This window comes from Mytilus trossulus, chromosome 6 (genome assembly GCF_036588685.1).
Source record: "Mytilus trossulus isolate FHL-02 chromosome 6, PNRI_Mtr1.1.1.hap1, whole genome shotgun sequence".
NCBI classification, from domain to species: domain Eukaryota; kingdom Metazoa; phylum Mollusca; class Bivalvia; order Mytilida; family Mytilidae; genus Mytilus; species Mytilus trossulus.
In genome coordinates this window covers 29,990,673-30,008,533 of record NC_086378.1, presented here as the reverse complement: position 1 = coordinate 30,008,533, position 17,861 = coordinate 29,990,673, and the positions used below count along the sequence as shown (strand labels likewise).

General features: G+C 31.1%; 1 protein-coding gene across 5 annotated transcripts in view; it reads left to right on the top strand.

Moving 5' to 3' along the window:
• LOC134721084 (solute carrier family 12 member 6-like) overlaps positions 1 to 17,861 on the top strand; it is a 76,663-nt gene that overhangs the window by 16,250 nt on the left and 42,552 nt on the right. For 4 of the 5 annotated variants that reach the window (XM_063583805.1, XM_063583804.1, XM_063583806.1 and 1 more), the window contains 3 exons: positions 12,264 to 12,355; positions 14,694 to 14,804; positions 17,292 to 17,303. In XM_063583805.1, coding sequence (XP_063439875.1) covers positions 12,264 to 12,355; positions 14,694 to 14,804; positions 17,292 to 17,303 — 215 coding nt within the window. The remainder of the gene's footprint in view (positions 1 to 12,263; positions 12,356 to 14,693; positions 14,805 to 17,291; positions 17,304 to 17,861) is intronic. The other variant, XM_063583803.1, reaches the window with a different exon arrangement.

Here is a 17,861-nt window from a genome sequence, read left to right as displayed (position 1 = left end):
TATATTAAACTTTACATCCATATAAGTCAATGAAGCTTGTAATATAGGTCAGAGTTTGCATGCTTTTATCTATAAGTGGTGATTGTAGGTCACCTTGTACCCTGGTGATTTAGAGCTGAACTGTGACCTTATACTTATAATAACTCAATGCATCAAAGGGAAAATATACTTTTAAAGGGCAAATAAAAAAAGGTATTTAAAAACATGCAGAAAACACCACAACCAAAAGAAATGACTTTAAGGCTGTTAACAAAACATTACAAAGACAATTAAATATTGAGCAACACAAACCCTACGAAATACCTGGCAGGGGTAAACAAAAGTGCTCCAGAAAGGTACGACAGTAGATACTGCTCCACTTTAAGCACCTGTAATGGTGTTCATGAGAATAATGATTAGGAGGGGTGGAGGGGGGGAACAAGTAACAAAAATATGAAAAATGAACTGAAGTCAAAAGTTTTCTACTCTTTTGTGCCTATGAAACTTGAAGTAAACTTTAACCTCATGTCAATACATATTTAGTCAGTTTAATTTCATTATTATTATAGTATGATCAATGAATGAATCAGGGTAACAGATAAACAAACTAGGGTTCTTTAAGACTTTTATTCTATGCAGATTCTTTTTGAACAACTACCATTAATCACCAAAAATAGATGAAAGTAGTTGGAGAAATTCCCATCACATTATTGTTCAGTTGGAATTTATACAACTTTCGTTTTATGTTTGGGAATAAGCTTTAAGGTTAATCATTTATTGATAAACGTAGCACTTTTATATTTGTTTATAAATGAAATGATTAACAGAAGATGTACAAGTATTTCACACTTCAAGCTAAATTAAAGAAGTATTTTTGACGAAATAATAAAGTATGTACTCCTTCCAGATTAAATTCTCTCTAACAAGTGTTTTGATTTGGATTTGCTGACTACTAAATCTATCTAAAATCTCAGCCAGATAGATATGTAATCAAATGTTATCAAACATAGATATTTATTTGATGTACTTGATTTAAATAATTATAACAAGTTCATCCAGATAATTAAATGGCCAAACCGTACAACAAATTTCAAGTCCTACTTGTTGAGTATGGTAAGGAGTGCTTCAGTTTACTTCACTCAGATAAGGGAGTCTCGACAGAAACTTTTTAGTGACCAAAATTAAGGTCAAAAGTTCAGTGTCAAGTATCTCTTTTCACGCTTTTTCAGCAGATTAAGAATTAATGCTAGCTTTCAGTAAATCTGAGCATTATGGAGTAAGGTATATATTTTAGTACATGTACTGTAACATATTTGACTGTGTTTATGCTGTTTTGCTTTAGTTTATAATATACATTAAATAGTTAACTTTGTTTCTGTTTAAATTAAATGCCAGATAAGCAAGTACTTCAGCCAATCAAAACAAATGAATATTTGCTAGAGATATAAATTTTGTTGATGATCAAATGATCTGTACCTATATAGAAGTTTTTTGCCCTTGAATGATGATTTTACTCATTTTTGTGTATTTTGTAGAACTAAAATAGATAGATAGAAATTGAAATAAGAAAAGTCTTCAGCAAAATTATAAGATCTACATTTAGTCAACTTTTCAGGAATTGTCAATTGATTTACCCTCAAAGAGTTATTACCCTTAAAAGTAGGTTTAACAAATGACTTTAAAACTGATTGTTATGGTGGTTAAAAACAAATATGAAATGTCATATATTTAACAGGTGTGCTTATCGAGCTCTTAATTTGGTTTTATTGGGGTTATTCTTCTTCTAATTGTCATTGACATTTTTTACCTGACATTTTATTAAGGACTTAAAAAGAAAACCTTGTGTTTAAGGTAAAATTTGTTTGAACTAAGGTTCCATTTCCTTTCTTAAATGTTTACATTATTGTATGAAAATTATTAAAGAAAGACTGAAACTCTTTCCCTTAGATGTCCTAATGTGTCCATATTAGGGGAAAGCAGCTAATTCAATGATCAATGATATTGCTTGGAAACAAAACCAAAAGAAGAGAGACATGTTTATTACAAATATCAAGTAATGATATGTGCTTTCAGATAAAACAATTACCGTTTAGGATCAGTTAATTAACACTGGAGTGCCTTATGTACTACGGCAAAACAGTCTTTTATTTCTGATTGATAGATTCCTAAAATGCTTTATATTTAATTAGCATCAATTGTGCATTGCTTCTTGTCAAGATTTCTCTTTGATACCGAGAAAGGAATGAAAAGTAGGGACGCCATATTTACTTAGTCTATAGACATGATTTATATATATAATATATATCTGGGGTCAATTTGATTTGAGTTTTTAGGAAAACAAAATCATAGATACTAATTTGAAACAAACTCAATTTAAATTTGAAAAATGTTGTCAGTTTTGGACATGCCTGGTTCAAACAAAGTATGTACTGAAATGTTATGTACTATAAACCTCATTCTATTGCTAACAGATTTGCCAGGTTGTTTATGGAAATTCTTTGCAAATTATATATTCCAGGACTTCATTTCCAACAACTGAACTTATACGGAAATGTTTTTTTGACCACTAACTAAAAACTCATGTAGAAGTTAAGTGGTCATTGGTTCATGTCCGATGTCAAATATGTTTTTCTGAAATTGTTTTGTTAAATATTAAAGAGGTAATTTTTCTTGTTTGAATCTTTTTACATTTTCATGTAGGGGCATGCTATAGCTGGATATAAGATGTGGATTTTTCTCATTGTTAAAGCTCATACAGTTGCCTATATTTCCTTACACCCCTTCATTTGAACTGTGGTAGATAGTTATGTCTCATTGGCAATCCTACCACAACAGGAATTACTGAAATTAAGGAACAGTGCAACAGACCACAGTAACAAAAGTTTGTCACAGGTTATGGGAGGGTCGACTCAGCTGCTTACAAACATGTTTAACCATGGTACATTCTTCATGCGCTTATTCCAATGCTGGAATCTGTAATTCAGTGGTTGTCTTTGTTTTGCTACATCATTGTGACCTTCAGTTTCCTCACATTCGTGTCCTTTGCTGTTGTCTGTTCTATGGTCGGGTTGTTGTCTCTTTGACACATTCCTCATTTCTATTCTCAATTTTATAGTTGCCTTATTGGACCATATGCTGCACGTTATCACAGGTTTTGTTATTGTCAATTAAAGAACAAATTTTGTGTTAACAAAAGCTTAAACAGGTACCTCATTGCATGTCTTATTGTTGCTCGCAGAAATATATATTGACGTCATAATAATCACTGATTAATTTTTGACGTCGTATTATTAGTAGAAATGCATCATTTTGCCACTCTGAATATTGCAACATAGTTATAAAAGATACTATATATATATATTGATGGACAAAAAATTACCTTTAATTACCCCAATGCAGGCGATTTCTGTGTCAAATATTAAATCAGAACGTGAAGTTACTTTTAGATTTTATACCAGTATAATTTCCCTGACAAATTGATTTTTTGCCTAATTTGTTTTTTATGTGAATTACTTTTAGCACTTTGTATTTCCACAGAAACTTAATAATTAATTTTGGTTGTTTTAGAGATACTGTCAGCATACCATAGGGACACAGACACTTTCATTTAGATACTTTAGTGCCATCATAGTAAATCATGATCTGAAAATTTGCTTTTTAAACATAAAAGAAGAAATTGCAGAATCACAAATTTTTAGGAAGAAAAATGGCAAATTTCAAACAAGTGTAGAAATGAATTATAGATCTTTGCCAACAGAGTTTCTGTTCAAGTTAGTTTTCACAGTTTTTGTATTAAGATAAAATGAAGAGCAAGTGGTTATACAAAAATGTATATTGGTGTTAAATTTTAGTTTTAGAATATCAGTGCAATTTACTGCATATCAGTTTCTGCAAACAGTGCTTCTTAAAAAAAAGGAAAAAGAAGAAGTATCTTAAACTACGTCAAAACATGCCTTTAATGTAAAGATAGATTGTACATCTGAAGTGCAGGGAACATTTCCAGAGGTCATGAGAGAGAAACCAAGGAGTTACTGTCAATGTGTTGTGGACTTTTTTTTCTTCAAATAAATGTTCATTGATTAAGTAAAGTTTGTATTTTTTTTTAACATTTGACTGGTCATTCCAGATGATAGCTTAAGTTTATTCAGAAAATGACTAAACCTCAGGGGCTACAGTCATGGAATAAGGGAACTTGTATGTTACTCGCAAAAATGAAACTTAATTTACTTAAACTTTGATTCACTGGCAGTATCATACTTTTTTTTTAAAATAAATCATTTTATAAAAAAACTATAAAGATTTTTTTCTGGCATTTTATCATGTTCGCTATGATTTACCAGTAGGAAGCAAAGAATTTTTAAACTCTTTTTAATATGAAAAATGATCATAATTATGTGGCTACCTGCTACTTTATAGTTATAAGACTTTGTCAAGGGAAAGCATAAGGTATTATTATTTCTCTAATTCTATTGAAATTTATCCCTTTCCGAACCCATTGTATAAAAAAATTTAATCAACGTGTGGTTGCTGGTGATCTCAAAAGATCATTGGATGATTTTAAGGGTCATGACCTTTTTAGCTAACTGGATGAATCAAAATTTGATTACAGGTGTTAATGAAATTGACAACTTGGTGCGATGTGAAAGGCACTCTAAGGGGATTTTAGGTTAACAAGTGGGAGAAAATGTCTTTTTAATCATTAGAGAAACAGATTCTTACATAGTTACTCGTGGATTACCGGATTTATCCAATCTCGATAGTTAAATTATAAATTTTAAAGTCCTCGCCGAGGCGGCTCGGACTTTAAAATTGATAATTTAACTATCTCGATTGGATAAATCCGATTATCCACTGGTATCAATGTAAGAATCTATATATAATCAATTTTGATATTTGATAAACTGAAATTGCACAGCGTAACTTAAAACATACAAAAATTATCAGTGTTTTATATTAAAAAGAACTTTTAGAAATCATAGAAAATTATCCATCTGGAAATGTTTGCTGACAAAAAACTAAAGTTAATTAAGCATTATGAAATCAGTGCTTGATTTTCTGTTTTATTTATCATTCTATCCGACAAAACATTATCTTCTTTCTCTACATACAAAAATCATCATTTGGAAATCGCCCAAAATTGAATGTACATTATATTAACGAGAAAACAAATAGAAGCAAATATTCTGTTTGTATTTAAAAAAAAAGAGGAAAGAAAATTAATTGATTAAGTATAAAGAGATAGCATTTCAGTTCAACGCAATTCATACAAAAGCGGATTTTATCAAAATTTAGGGCATTTTATCAGCTTTATTTCATTATTCAAAATTAATAAAGCATGAAACATTTGTTGAATAAAAAGTACATTAACTTCAATAAAATAGTAAACTGAAATAATTTTTGACATTATCAATAAGTAAAATAGTAATTTACATCAACAATTCTATTCTTCTAATTAAATTTTGGTTATAGAAGATTAAATGAATGAAAAGGAATGAAAATAACGAATTGAGGTGCCTCTTTGGCTAAGTGGTCTAGTGTATATTAGTACATCTTAGAGCAGAATTAAGTGGGGAAGGGGGCAGACTGCCCCTGAGGCCTCACATTTGGAGCTAGTCATTTACGTATAACGAAGAATTTTACCTGTTCCACTCCAAATGACCCCTCCCCAACTTTTATTTAAGAAATGGATTTGCAACTGGTTTTTTATTAGTCACTATAGTCTGTCAACTCAGATGATGTGAGTTCGAAACTCAGGGTAACAGTTGTGCTCAACTCAGTTCTTTTAATATCGAAAAGAATCACCAGATTTTCTTCTTAAGATTAGTTTACAGTCTCTCTAAGAACTCTGGCGGCTGCCATTTTAGTATTTTCCTTTGGTAACTAAGAAATGTTACAAAATTATAAGTATAATTCAAGTATAATATATGAAGTACTGTAGTAACCGAGAAAGGTAATTGAATGTATTTTCTTGACTCTATCTGACTTCTAGCACGTAAGAAATTGTCATAAAGGATTTTTACATTGGAAGTTATAAATTATTCGGAGATTCATATTAGAATGATGTTGTAATTAACCAAGAAAGAATGCTGAATTTCAATATTTTATGGACCCAGAGCATAGGAAAGTAAATTGATATTTCAAGGGAACATTCCACCAATCTAGAAAACCACTATCTGTATTTGATTACCAGTATCTATTTAACTACTAGAAACTTAAAAGTTTTATAACATTTCCCCCCCAAAATACTCTTGACAAATGAGATTTCAATTATATTTAGCTATGATTCATTAACATTTTATTACATTGTTGACTTTAATTAAGACATTGATATATAAACTATCTTTCAAATCGATGAAGAAAGTGATAGCCTAATAAGATCTCGAAACACTTCTACTTTAAATATTTAATGTCAGAAGTACAACTTTCGTCTGCATTGTACTGATCAGTACCTCATTTATTTGAAAACAATATGTTAAATTTTAGTTTTTAAAATATCAGTGCAATTTACTGCATATCAGTTTCTAAAAACAAACAGTGCTTAAAAAAAGATGAAGCATCTCAAAACTTGTGATAAAACATTCCTTTACAGTAAAGAGTATACACCTCAAACACAGGGAAACTGTCCACATATCACATGAAGAGAGCAACCCTGTTGATGTGCTGAAGATTTTCAAGATCAATTTTCATGGATTAAGAAAAGAATGTACTTTAGTGAATATTTAGTTATCTGGTTTGCCAAATTTTGTTTTCAAGTTTAAATATATAGAAAATTTTGTTCTGTTGCGCTGGCTGATACATAGGGGGGGGGGGGGGGGGTTCTTGGGGTTTGAACCCCCCTTTTTTTTGGACGATCAATGCATTTGAATGGGGACATGTAGTTGGAACTCCCCCCCTTTTTGTCCTGGTTTTGGACCCCCCTTTTTAAAATGCCTGGATCGGCCCCTGTGTTGTGGTTGAAATATAATGAAAACCAACAAAATTTAGTAACTTCATGTACTGAATAATAATGAACCCAGTTATATTGGACGGAGATACATCACATTGGCACTCACACATCAACTTTTATTCCCTGGCTACGTCATAATGTGGTACTTTATGAAAATTAAATCATATCACATAAAATTATAAAGAATTTTTCCTTTTATTGTTTGCTGTTTTCGATCAGGAAGTGAAGTATCAGTGTTTTTTTCTTCAATTTTTAAACTCTTTTTATTATGAAAAATCATCATAATTATGTGGCTTCCTGCTACTTTATAGTTATAAGACTTTGTCAAGGGAAAGCATAAGGTATTATTATATAATCAATGTTGATATTTGATTAACTGAAATTGCACAGCGTAACTAAACATACAAAAATGATCAGTGTTTTATATTTAAAAGAACTTTTAGAAATCATAGAAAACTACCCATCTGGAAATGTTTGCAGACAAAAAACTAAAATTAATTAAGCATTATGAAATCAGTGCTTGATTTTCTGTTTTATTTATCATTCTATCCGACAAAACATTATCTTCTTTCTCTACATACAAAAATCATCATTTGGAAATCGCCCAAAATTGAATGTACATTATATTAACGAGAAAACAAATAGAAGCAAATATTCTGTTTGTATTTTAAAAAAAGAGGAAAGAAAATTAATTGATTAAGTATAAAGAGATAGCATTTCAGTTCAATGCAATTCATACAAAAGCAGATTTTATCAAAATTTAGGGCATTTTATCAGCTTTATTTCATTATTCAAAATTAATAAAGCATGAAACATTTGTTGAATAAAAAGTACATTAACTTCAATAAAATAGTAAACTGAAATGATTTTTGACCTTATCAATAAGTAAAATAGTAATTTACATCAACAATTCTAATTTCTTCTAATTAGATTTTGGTTATAGAAGATTGAATTAATGAAAGGAGATGAAAATAAAGAATTGAGGTGCCTCTGTGGTTAAGTGGGCTAGTCACTAGTTTATATTAGTACATCTTAGAGCAGAATTTACTGGGGAAGGGGGCAGATTGCTCCTGAGGCCTCACATTTGGAACTAGTCATTTACGTATAACGAAGAATTTTACCTGTTCCACTCCAAATGACCCCTCCCCAACTTTTATTTAAGAAATGGATTTGCAACTGGGTCTTTATTAGTCACTAGTCTGTCAACTCAGATGATGTGTGTTCAAAACCAACTCAGGGTAAGTTGTGCTCAACTCAGTTCTTTTAATATCGAAAAGAATCACCAGATTTTCTTCTTAAGATTGGTTTAAATCTGTCTCTCTAAGAACTCTGGTGGCTGCCATTTTAGTATTTTCCTTTGGTAACTAAGAAATGTTACAAAATTATAAGTATAATTCAAGTATAATATATGAATTACTGTAGTAACCGAGAAAGGTAATTGAATGTATTTTCTTGACTCCATCTGACTTCTAGCACGTAAGAAATTGTCATTTAGTATTTTTACTTTGGAAGTTATAAATTATTTGGAGATTCATAAGAATGATATAGTAATTAACCAAGAAAGAATGCTGAATTTCAGTATTTTATGGAACAAGAGCATACATTGCATAGGAAAGTAAATTGCTATTTCAAGGGAACATTCCACCAATCTAGAAAACCACTATCTGTATTTGATTACCAGTATCTATTTAACTACTAGAAACTTAAAAGTTTTATAACATTTCCCCCAAAAAAACTCTTGACAAATGAGATTTCAATTATATTTAGCTATGATTCATTAATATTTCATTACATTGTTGACTTTAATTAAGACATTGATATATAAACCATCCTTGAAATCGATGAAGAAAGTGATAGCCTAATAAGATCTTGAAACACTTCTACATTAAATATTTAATGTCAGAAGTGCATCTTTCCTCTGCTATGTATACTCAGTACCTCATTTATTTGAAAACAATATTTTTAATGATAATTAGAATGAATATCATCACTATATTATATTAATATAAAAGTTTTACATTTCCTCTAACCAATTAAATGAAATGGGTTTCGAAGGACATGTAACCCAAACTGTACGTCTGCTGATTTTTCTTTCATCTTTTCATGGAAGGAATATAGTAATGATTGGTCTGGATTTATTCCTTCGTTGTTTCACATTGTGACCAACAGAAAGATGTTGGCTTGTCATTATATCTTATAAGTCTAGGAACTATGGGTTTAGTACTAGTAGTATGGTTTTCTGTAGAATGTCTTCTTGTTAGGGACGACATCAAAAGTTCAATGAAGTATAAAAAATTAATTCACATAGTTTTTTCACTGCGCCCCACCCCCACCCCCTCTTAACTTAATTTGGGAAAAATTGATTTACACATATTGATATATGTAAAATCTATTCTAGATTAACAAAACTTACAGCAATGTTACCCCCCCCCCCTCCAAACTATTTGATTTAAGTTTTTTTTATCCTACATAGATCTTGTGATGTCATCCCTTATCTTATCAAGTTCTATATTCTCTAGATCTGTATATAGTACAAACAGGGTATTTTCATAATGGGTCAACATGTTATTGTCCTGAGTAAGCAATTTTCAGCTGGACATTAAGCAGCCATCAATAGGTCATTATTGGTCATTTTGATTTAATTATCTTGATTAAGGGTAAGATGATGTTAACTCGAATAATTACAGCGCCCCTTACGGTCATTGTCCTCCAGAGTAGTGATTGATAGGGAGAGTAATATAACAACTGGATTATTAGGGTTAATATGATGTTAACAGAATTTTCGAAAGGTCAAGGGACTGATGCATGATGGGATATGTGTTGGCTTATTTAATTTTTACGATTTTGAGGAAAAGTCATGCTTAATTCAATTAAAATATTACAAAATGCCAGTTTTAATTATTGGGTTTACAACCCTGTTGCATTATTCGCAATACTAAAAACCTTGCAATAATTTCTGAATTTACAGTATTACTTATCACACATATGAGTACTATTATGATTTTAAAAACTTTATGCGGAGCCAGATTTTGTTAGGCATCCATGCATTATACAGATAAATTTTCAATATCTTTTAGCTTTTTGTTGTTTTCCTTTGGAGTTGTCTTTGACCTTTAATTTTGGATTTTCCAATTGGTATTGTTATTTTTTTAATGGCCCTGCTGACTTAGGATGGGCCATATAATATACTCTTCTTTATCATTCCTCAAAAAATAGTTCAACAGATTTTTTTTTTTAAAACACCTTCACATGTTGAGCTCTTAAGTTTATATGTGAGCCTTGTATGATGAATTACAGATCAGGTTTACATTAGATACTGCTCTGAGGATTTTTTTGCCATAAAATGACTGTTTTCCACTTTAAAAAATTGGCTCCAAACTTTCTTTGGGCAAGCAGGGCCATTCCTGTTGTTTTGAAATATCTAGTTGTTCTAGGTCACATTAATCTTGAATCCAATCTTATCCTTGATTGCAAGCAATTCAACATACATGTACTTATAGTGAAGAAGCAGTATAGCTCTTTGGTTTGACATGCATGGGACCCATAAAAATAAAAATAAAATTGAGAATGGAAATGGGGAATGAGTCAAAGAGACAACAACCCAACTAAAGAGCAAATAACACCCAAAGGCCACTATTGGGTCTTCATTGGAGCTAGATAAACCATATTATTACTGGTCTTTACTGTTTAATTTTGAGAAAGCCAACACAGAAGTTGCTGTGTACAGTAAATTTGAGTGTGTTTACGGATTAGTTACAGTTTATGGCCCTCTTTAAGGGTTATTTGCAGTTTACGGAGCTGTTTGCAAGTAATGGCTCTTTGAGATCAATACAATTCTCTTTAATTAGCTTAACAATCTCTTCAATTGTTCTCTGTGTAAGACAGTTTCCTTCAGTTCCATGTCATAAATCCTAAAAACTATCCTGTTAGTTGAAACAAGTACATAAACTTCTATGATTAGATTGTGCTATCGATATATATGCTTTTAGTAAACTTAATTTTCCAAGTTGTGTCGAAATGTTTTATAATCTTAACAAGATACATCAGAGAATCGTTACATTTACTTTTACATTGTCAGACCAGAAACCGAAATGATGAATCAAGTGTGATGATAATATTGATAAAACTTCTCAGAAAATATTACAACAACAAACTAATCAAGTTTGGGATTGATGCAAACTTCACCAATATTTATCCCAAGTGGTACTGGAGTGCAGATAAGAAATCGGCAAAAACAACGAACATTTTTATTTACATGTTTTGTCAAACAATATTATATCATGATGAAAACCAGGCATGATGTAACAGAATCATAATTATATTGTCAGTAACCTTGTTTGTTAACTTACTTACTGCTGTGATATCATTTGATCTTGATTTTGATTGTTTTTGTGGTTTATTTGTATAACTTGAATTTCATGGTCCATATTAGAATAATGCCTTTTGAGTTTTGAATAGTCAGTTGTTGTAGGACAGAGTTGGGGAAGTAATGTAGAATGCACATGTATAGTAGTTAAACTTATATAAACTGATTCCTGCAAAATAGAACATTTATAAACTGATGTTCCATAGGACTCCCTGAATACCTATCTAATCAGTACAAAATATTGTGTCTAGTAGGACTTTGTCCATACCTGTCTAGTCAGTACAAAATGTAATGTTCCATAGGACTTTGTCAGTACCTGTCTAATCAGTACAAAATGTTATGTTCCATAGGACTTTCTAAATACCTGTCTAATCAGTACAAAATGTTATGGTCCATAGGACTTTGTCCATACCTGTCTAATCAGTACAAAATGTTATGGTCCATAGGACTTTGTCCATACCTGTCTAATCAGTACAAAATGTTATGAACCATAGGACTTCCTCCATACCTGTCTAATCAGTACAAAATGTTATGATCCATAGGACTTCCTCCATACCTGCATCTTATCAGTACAAAATGTTATGGTCCATAGGACTTTGTCCATACCTGCATCTTATCAGTACAAAATGTTATGTTCCATAGGACTTTGTCAATACCTGTCTAATCAGTACAAAATGTTATGATCCATAGGACTTCCTCCATACCTGTCTAATCAGTACAAAATGTTATGGTCCATACCTGTCTAATCAGTACAAAATGTTATATTCCATAGGACTTCCTGAATACCGGTATAATCAGAACAAAATGTTATGTTCCATAGGACTTTGTCCATACCTGTCTAATCAGTAAACGAATGTTATGTCCTGTATAAGGACTTTGTCCATACCTGTCTAATCAGTACACAATGTTATGTCCCATATTAGGACTTTCTTTAAGACAAGTTTTATTATATAAGTTTTGTTTATTTTTTAGGAGATGATGGTAACAGAAATCGTGATAATGAACCATTGGCAAGTCATGATGAACTGGAAAGTCCATATGAACATCAGATGGCTTTATATGAGGTACATTAATTACTCTTGTGGTGTACTGGAGACAAACAATTTTATGAGAATGATTTCTTCATATATTTTAGAAAGATAAGAATTTCACCATTTCCTTTAACTGTGAATTCAGAAATGTTTGCATGCATTTTTCCAGCAAATGTTAAACGATGGAAAAAGTGTAGGAAAAAGCTGCATTTATATACTTCTCAAGTTTAAAAAAGTTTTAAAATGCTAGTTTTATATCAAGTCACAATAGAATCTTTGCATTTTTTCTAAATATACAATATTTCAAACCAATATATTAAGCAACATTGAAAACAAACATGAGGTCATTTTCATTAAGTTTTCAGGTAGTGTACAATAGCCTAAGGTTGGCTTATAATCAACTTGGTCAACAATTTTATGTAGATTATCTTCTTGGGTTCTGTAAGCAAATATTCTCCTTCTTGGGTTCTGTAAGCAAATATTCTCATTCTTGGGTTCTGTAAGCAAATATTCTCCTTCTTGGGTTCTGTAAGCAAATATTCTCCTTCTTGGGTTCTGTAAGCAAATATTCTCCTTCTTGGGTTCTGTAAGCAAATATTCTCATTCTTGGGTTCTGTAAGCAAATATTCTCCTTCTTGGGTTCTGTAAGCAAATATTCTCATTCTTGGGTTCTGTAAGCAAATATTCTCATTCTTGGGTTCTGTAAGCAAATATTCTCATTCTTGGGTTCTGTAAGCAAATATTCTCCTTCTTGGGTTCTGTAAGGAAATATTCTCCTTCTTGGGTTCTGTAAGCAAATATTCTCCTTTGTGAGTTCTGTAAGCAAATATTCTAGCAAAATTACCTATATTTGGGACAACATTTTTATATTAAGACACCATGTAAAAAATAAGTTATTAAGTAAATAGTAGGAATTCTGTTAAACTGTTCTATAATTTGTTTATCACTATGGAAGCAAGTCTATGAATACTTCACAATATGATGACATTTTAACACGGTATGACTGTCACATGTTAAGCTCCAGGGAACAATCTTTAATAAGCAAGGCTTTCAGTCTAGCTTAAAATCTCTATGATAATATTATGAAATGGAGAAAATCTAATTTTAGAACTGTTAACAGTTTCTGTTTAGAACGTGCACAGTTAATATCAGTGAGAGAAAATAATGATGGCCGTGCCATTTTACATCTTTCATTTTCAATAAAGACATGTAACTTAAGTTCAGTTGATCTATCTGTGAAAAAAAAACTTGAAGAAATTTTGAAGTCAATCCAAAATGTCATGCAATAATGATGTAATAGCTGATTAGAATTACATAATTTTATTATTCACTTCACATTGGTACCTTGATTCATTGTTTTTGCAAAGTGCTGAAATTTGAAAAATGATGACAGAGTCAACAACAGTTTTATCTTCATTAACAATCAGATATGATGAAAATCAATTAGTTTTTTAAAGAGATGTCATTGTGATATAATTGTTTTTTGCAACCAAAAACATTCAACTTTTAAACAATATTGTTGAAACTGGGGTTTTTCCTTTTCTTTCTTTCTTTTAAATATCCACGGAAGTTTTAAAGCTACATGTATATTTTATGAATCTGCCGTAGCAGAGGGGGCTTTAAGTTTTACCCTTGTCCTTCTTTACGTATATCCTGAAATTTCCCTCGGTTTTAGTTTGTTACCCCGATTTTGTTTTTTGTCCATGGATTTATGAGTTTTGAACAGCGGTATACTACTGTTGCCTTTATTTAAATTCTCTTAACTTCAGTTTGCCTCAACTAAATGTTAAAAAATTTATACATAATGCTTATTATCTTAAAACACAGATCTAGTTTGAATTTTGGTAGTGTCACTTTTACCATTTAAGAGTTATGCCCCTTTGGGGGCAAATGGGAAAATTGCTGAAATATTTATTTCTGATCTCTTACTTAAGTTTTCCTCAACTAAATTTTATGTAAATTATGAACAATGCTTTTAATTACCACATAACTCAAATCAAGTACAAATTTGGGTATTCTCACTTTTACAGTTCTTAAGTAATGTCCCTCTATAACTTTATGTGCAAGGGGGGCATCATCTGTGTCCCAAGGACACATTCCCCCCAATTAATTGATTTGTAAATGAAGCCTAATTAATGATTTCATACAAAATTTCATAAACAATTTGAAATGTCTTTCAATATAAAAATAAGGAGATATGGTATGACTGCAAATGAGACAACTATCCACCATTGTTCAAATGAAGTCACTGCAAGCAATAATACACAACTGTACCTCCTTCAAAAATAAGAAAAAAAAACCACTGTATAGCTATATATTGGTTATAATTTAACTAATTGAAATAAAACTATAATTACAACTGTGATTTCAGGATGATTTACAGGCCAGAGGTAAAATCTCACAAATCCTTAACAGGATCGCCAATTATCAAGCTGGGATTGAACCAAACATGACAAAAGAATACAGTGATAAAGACAAACAGGTATAGAATTCACTGCCATGTTGTAAGCCCCCCACCATTCCCTAAAGTATAGCCCTTATAATGCCTCTTTTACTGAAAGTATGCAGTATTGTAAATCTGCCCTAAAAAAGAGCTTAAATCAGTGGTTGTCTTTTGTTTCTGTATATTATATATAAGGGTTTGTATTTGATCATTTCTAGTGCACAGTATACACCTGATCTCTTTTTATCTGCCGTACCTGGACATTACAACGGTGCATTACATTTGCTTGCAAAAATCGTTACGTTTGCGCGCAGCTTTTTATTACATTTGCGCGCATTTTTTTTGACAGGTAAACTCAGGTAAAATGCAGGTAATAATTAATAATTCATTATTTTTTTCAAACATTTACAAGTATAAGTAAACCTTCCGTTAGTCTAAGTCACCTGCTCAACAACGAGGAGGAAGAAGGATTTCGAGAAGTATAAGTCCGTTTTATTTTGCGCAAACACTAAATCCTAGAAATATAAACAGATACAAATGTTAAAATGTTAAATCATAGCTAATCTAACCCGCAACAGTACTCAATACATGACTTTACATGTCGGTACGTGCCGAAAACTTGAAGCCAACTGCTTTTAGGAACGACAGGAACTGTTAATTTCCCCATCCTGGTATTTTCTGAATTGCTCCATCAAATAATATATTTTCTCTTTTCTACTTCTGCACACTACTGCTGCTGTGTCAAGCCCTCTTAGTTTGATGTGTGTGGTGGTCTGCATTGCGATTTCAAAGTCAATATGCACGATCCTTTTCAAAAATTCATAATGGATAGTCATATTTATTTTGAAAAAAATTGTGATTTGATTTGATTTCTATTTATATTTTACCTGAGTTTACCTGAGTTTTTTACCTGTAAAATCAATGCTCGCAAATGTAATCAAAAGCTGCGCCCAAACGTAAAACATTTTAATCCCCAAATGCGCGCAAACGTAGTGCGCCCCATTACAAAGGTTCCAGTAAAATTTTTAACATCACAATAGAAAATGTCTCACACGCAAAGGATAAATGGTTGTTGTATCATGTATAATGTCAATTATTCAACTATCCAAATACTATGCAGTCATTTTTATTTGTTGGATACCAATTTGAGTGAATTACATGGGTACAGGTGTTTTAAGAAATTAAAGGTTCACTTTAAGGTGGTACCTAACACTACAGGGAGATAACTCTGTAAAGTCAGCTAAACGTTTTAATTACATTGTGTTGTAAAGGAAATATTAAGCTTCTCAATGATCAAAATTGGTGTTTGTCAAACTGCTATATAACCAGTGTAATTTTTCTGATAAAACGATTGGTTCAAAATTTTTGAAATTTTTATATTGTTGTTAAAGGGTTAAAAGTAAATACTTTGTCAAAATTTTATGAAAATTAAATGAGCCAAATTAATTTTAGTGAAAGTGTTGGGTACCACCTTAATACAAATTTTCTAAACTTTGGCAAAACCATGAGATTAAATATCCAAGAACATGTAAGTTTTCCTTAATCCACGAAAATTGGTGCCTACGAAAATAAATGAATCAACAGAAGATAAAAGCTCTATTAGACACCTTGAAGTAATTGATCAATTTGAATAGGCAATGATCTCTCTACTAATTGGAATCATGACCTCCGTTTTTTACATGCCCTGTATTCAATTACCATCATTAGACTTGGTTACATCAGTTATAGTTTGGTTATCTCATTAAGTCATGAATCAAATCGACTTGAGAAATAAAAAAACAGGTGTTATAAAAGATGTAGGTTGAACTACAAACTCAAGGTCATAAAATTTAGTAAAACAAATTATACTTATGAAGAGAAGAAAAAAAGTACACAGTGGTTAAATTATATCATTACCATAAAATTATTTGATTGAGGAATGTGCAATGTCATTGTTTGGTTCCTGAATTGTAAACGAGTCAATTTCCTTAACCTTCTCAAAATTAATTTTGTTTTGCAGTTTTGATATTTTTGTTCAAATGCAAACAAGGCCAAAACCGTTTCAAGACGAGCTTAACTGGTACAATGTATCAACATATATCAAGTCTAACAAACAAAACATTAGTCCTCAAGGGACAACAAAGCAAAACTTCAGTTGCTTAGGAAGGCTATGAAGAATTTTATTTGATTGCATAGAGTTAACACTTTCACTTTATTAATTCAGGAGCCAAAAAAGAAGTGGCCTTCACCCTACTTTCTCCTTCATTACACATTACAGTCATTTAATTCCTCATAAGTTCAGTATTTCATGTGGAGTTTTTATTTTGGTTTCAAATACTATTTTTGACTTTTCTAAATGTTAAAATGTTATAATTGCTCAGGGACATAATGATATATATAATCAATAGCAGATTGTATAATAGGATAATACCGCTTTGATTTAGGTACATTAGATAACCTTTACACATTTAATAACATTTACTGAAAGTCATCTTGATTCAAGGTTATAACTTCAATTCATGTGTATTATATTACATCATTTTACAGGACAAAAGCAAGGTATATGACACTGGCTATCTTGCATTCCTGTTTTATCTTTTGTTATTGTTTTTTTCTTGGATGAGGCATTCCCAACGCATGTTGTTAAGCTATCCTAGCATCAAATTACTTTTGCAGAAGAATTGAGGTTGTTTAGCTTACTTTGCATTGAATAGATTCAATACACTAAGTTGATATTTACCTTTTAAAATTTCACGTCATGTTATGAATAAAAGGAGATGTACGTAATACATCAATGGGACGGCAACAACAAATATAAACTAAAATACATGTAGAGGGCAACCCACAATCTTCAACAATAGATTGGTGTCTATAAAATATTGTCATGTGGCGCATTTTACAAATGTGTTTTAATTCTCTTAACATTTATTCTTCTTATTTAAATGACAATTCTTTCCTTAAATGTATAAATGGTAAATTTCAACTTAGTGTATGTGGGAATGTGTATTTCAGTAAGACATATAGGTTTTTTTCTTCACTCAGACAGAAAATATATATTTAATCTTGTACATCATTACAATATGAAAAACCCCTGACCCTAAATAATTTGTGTAAATT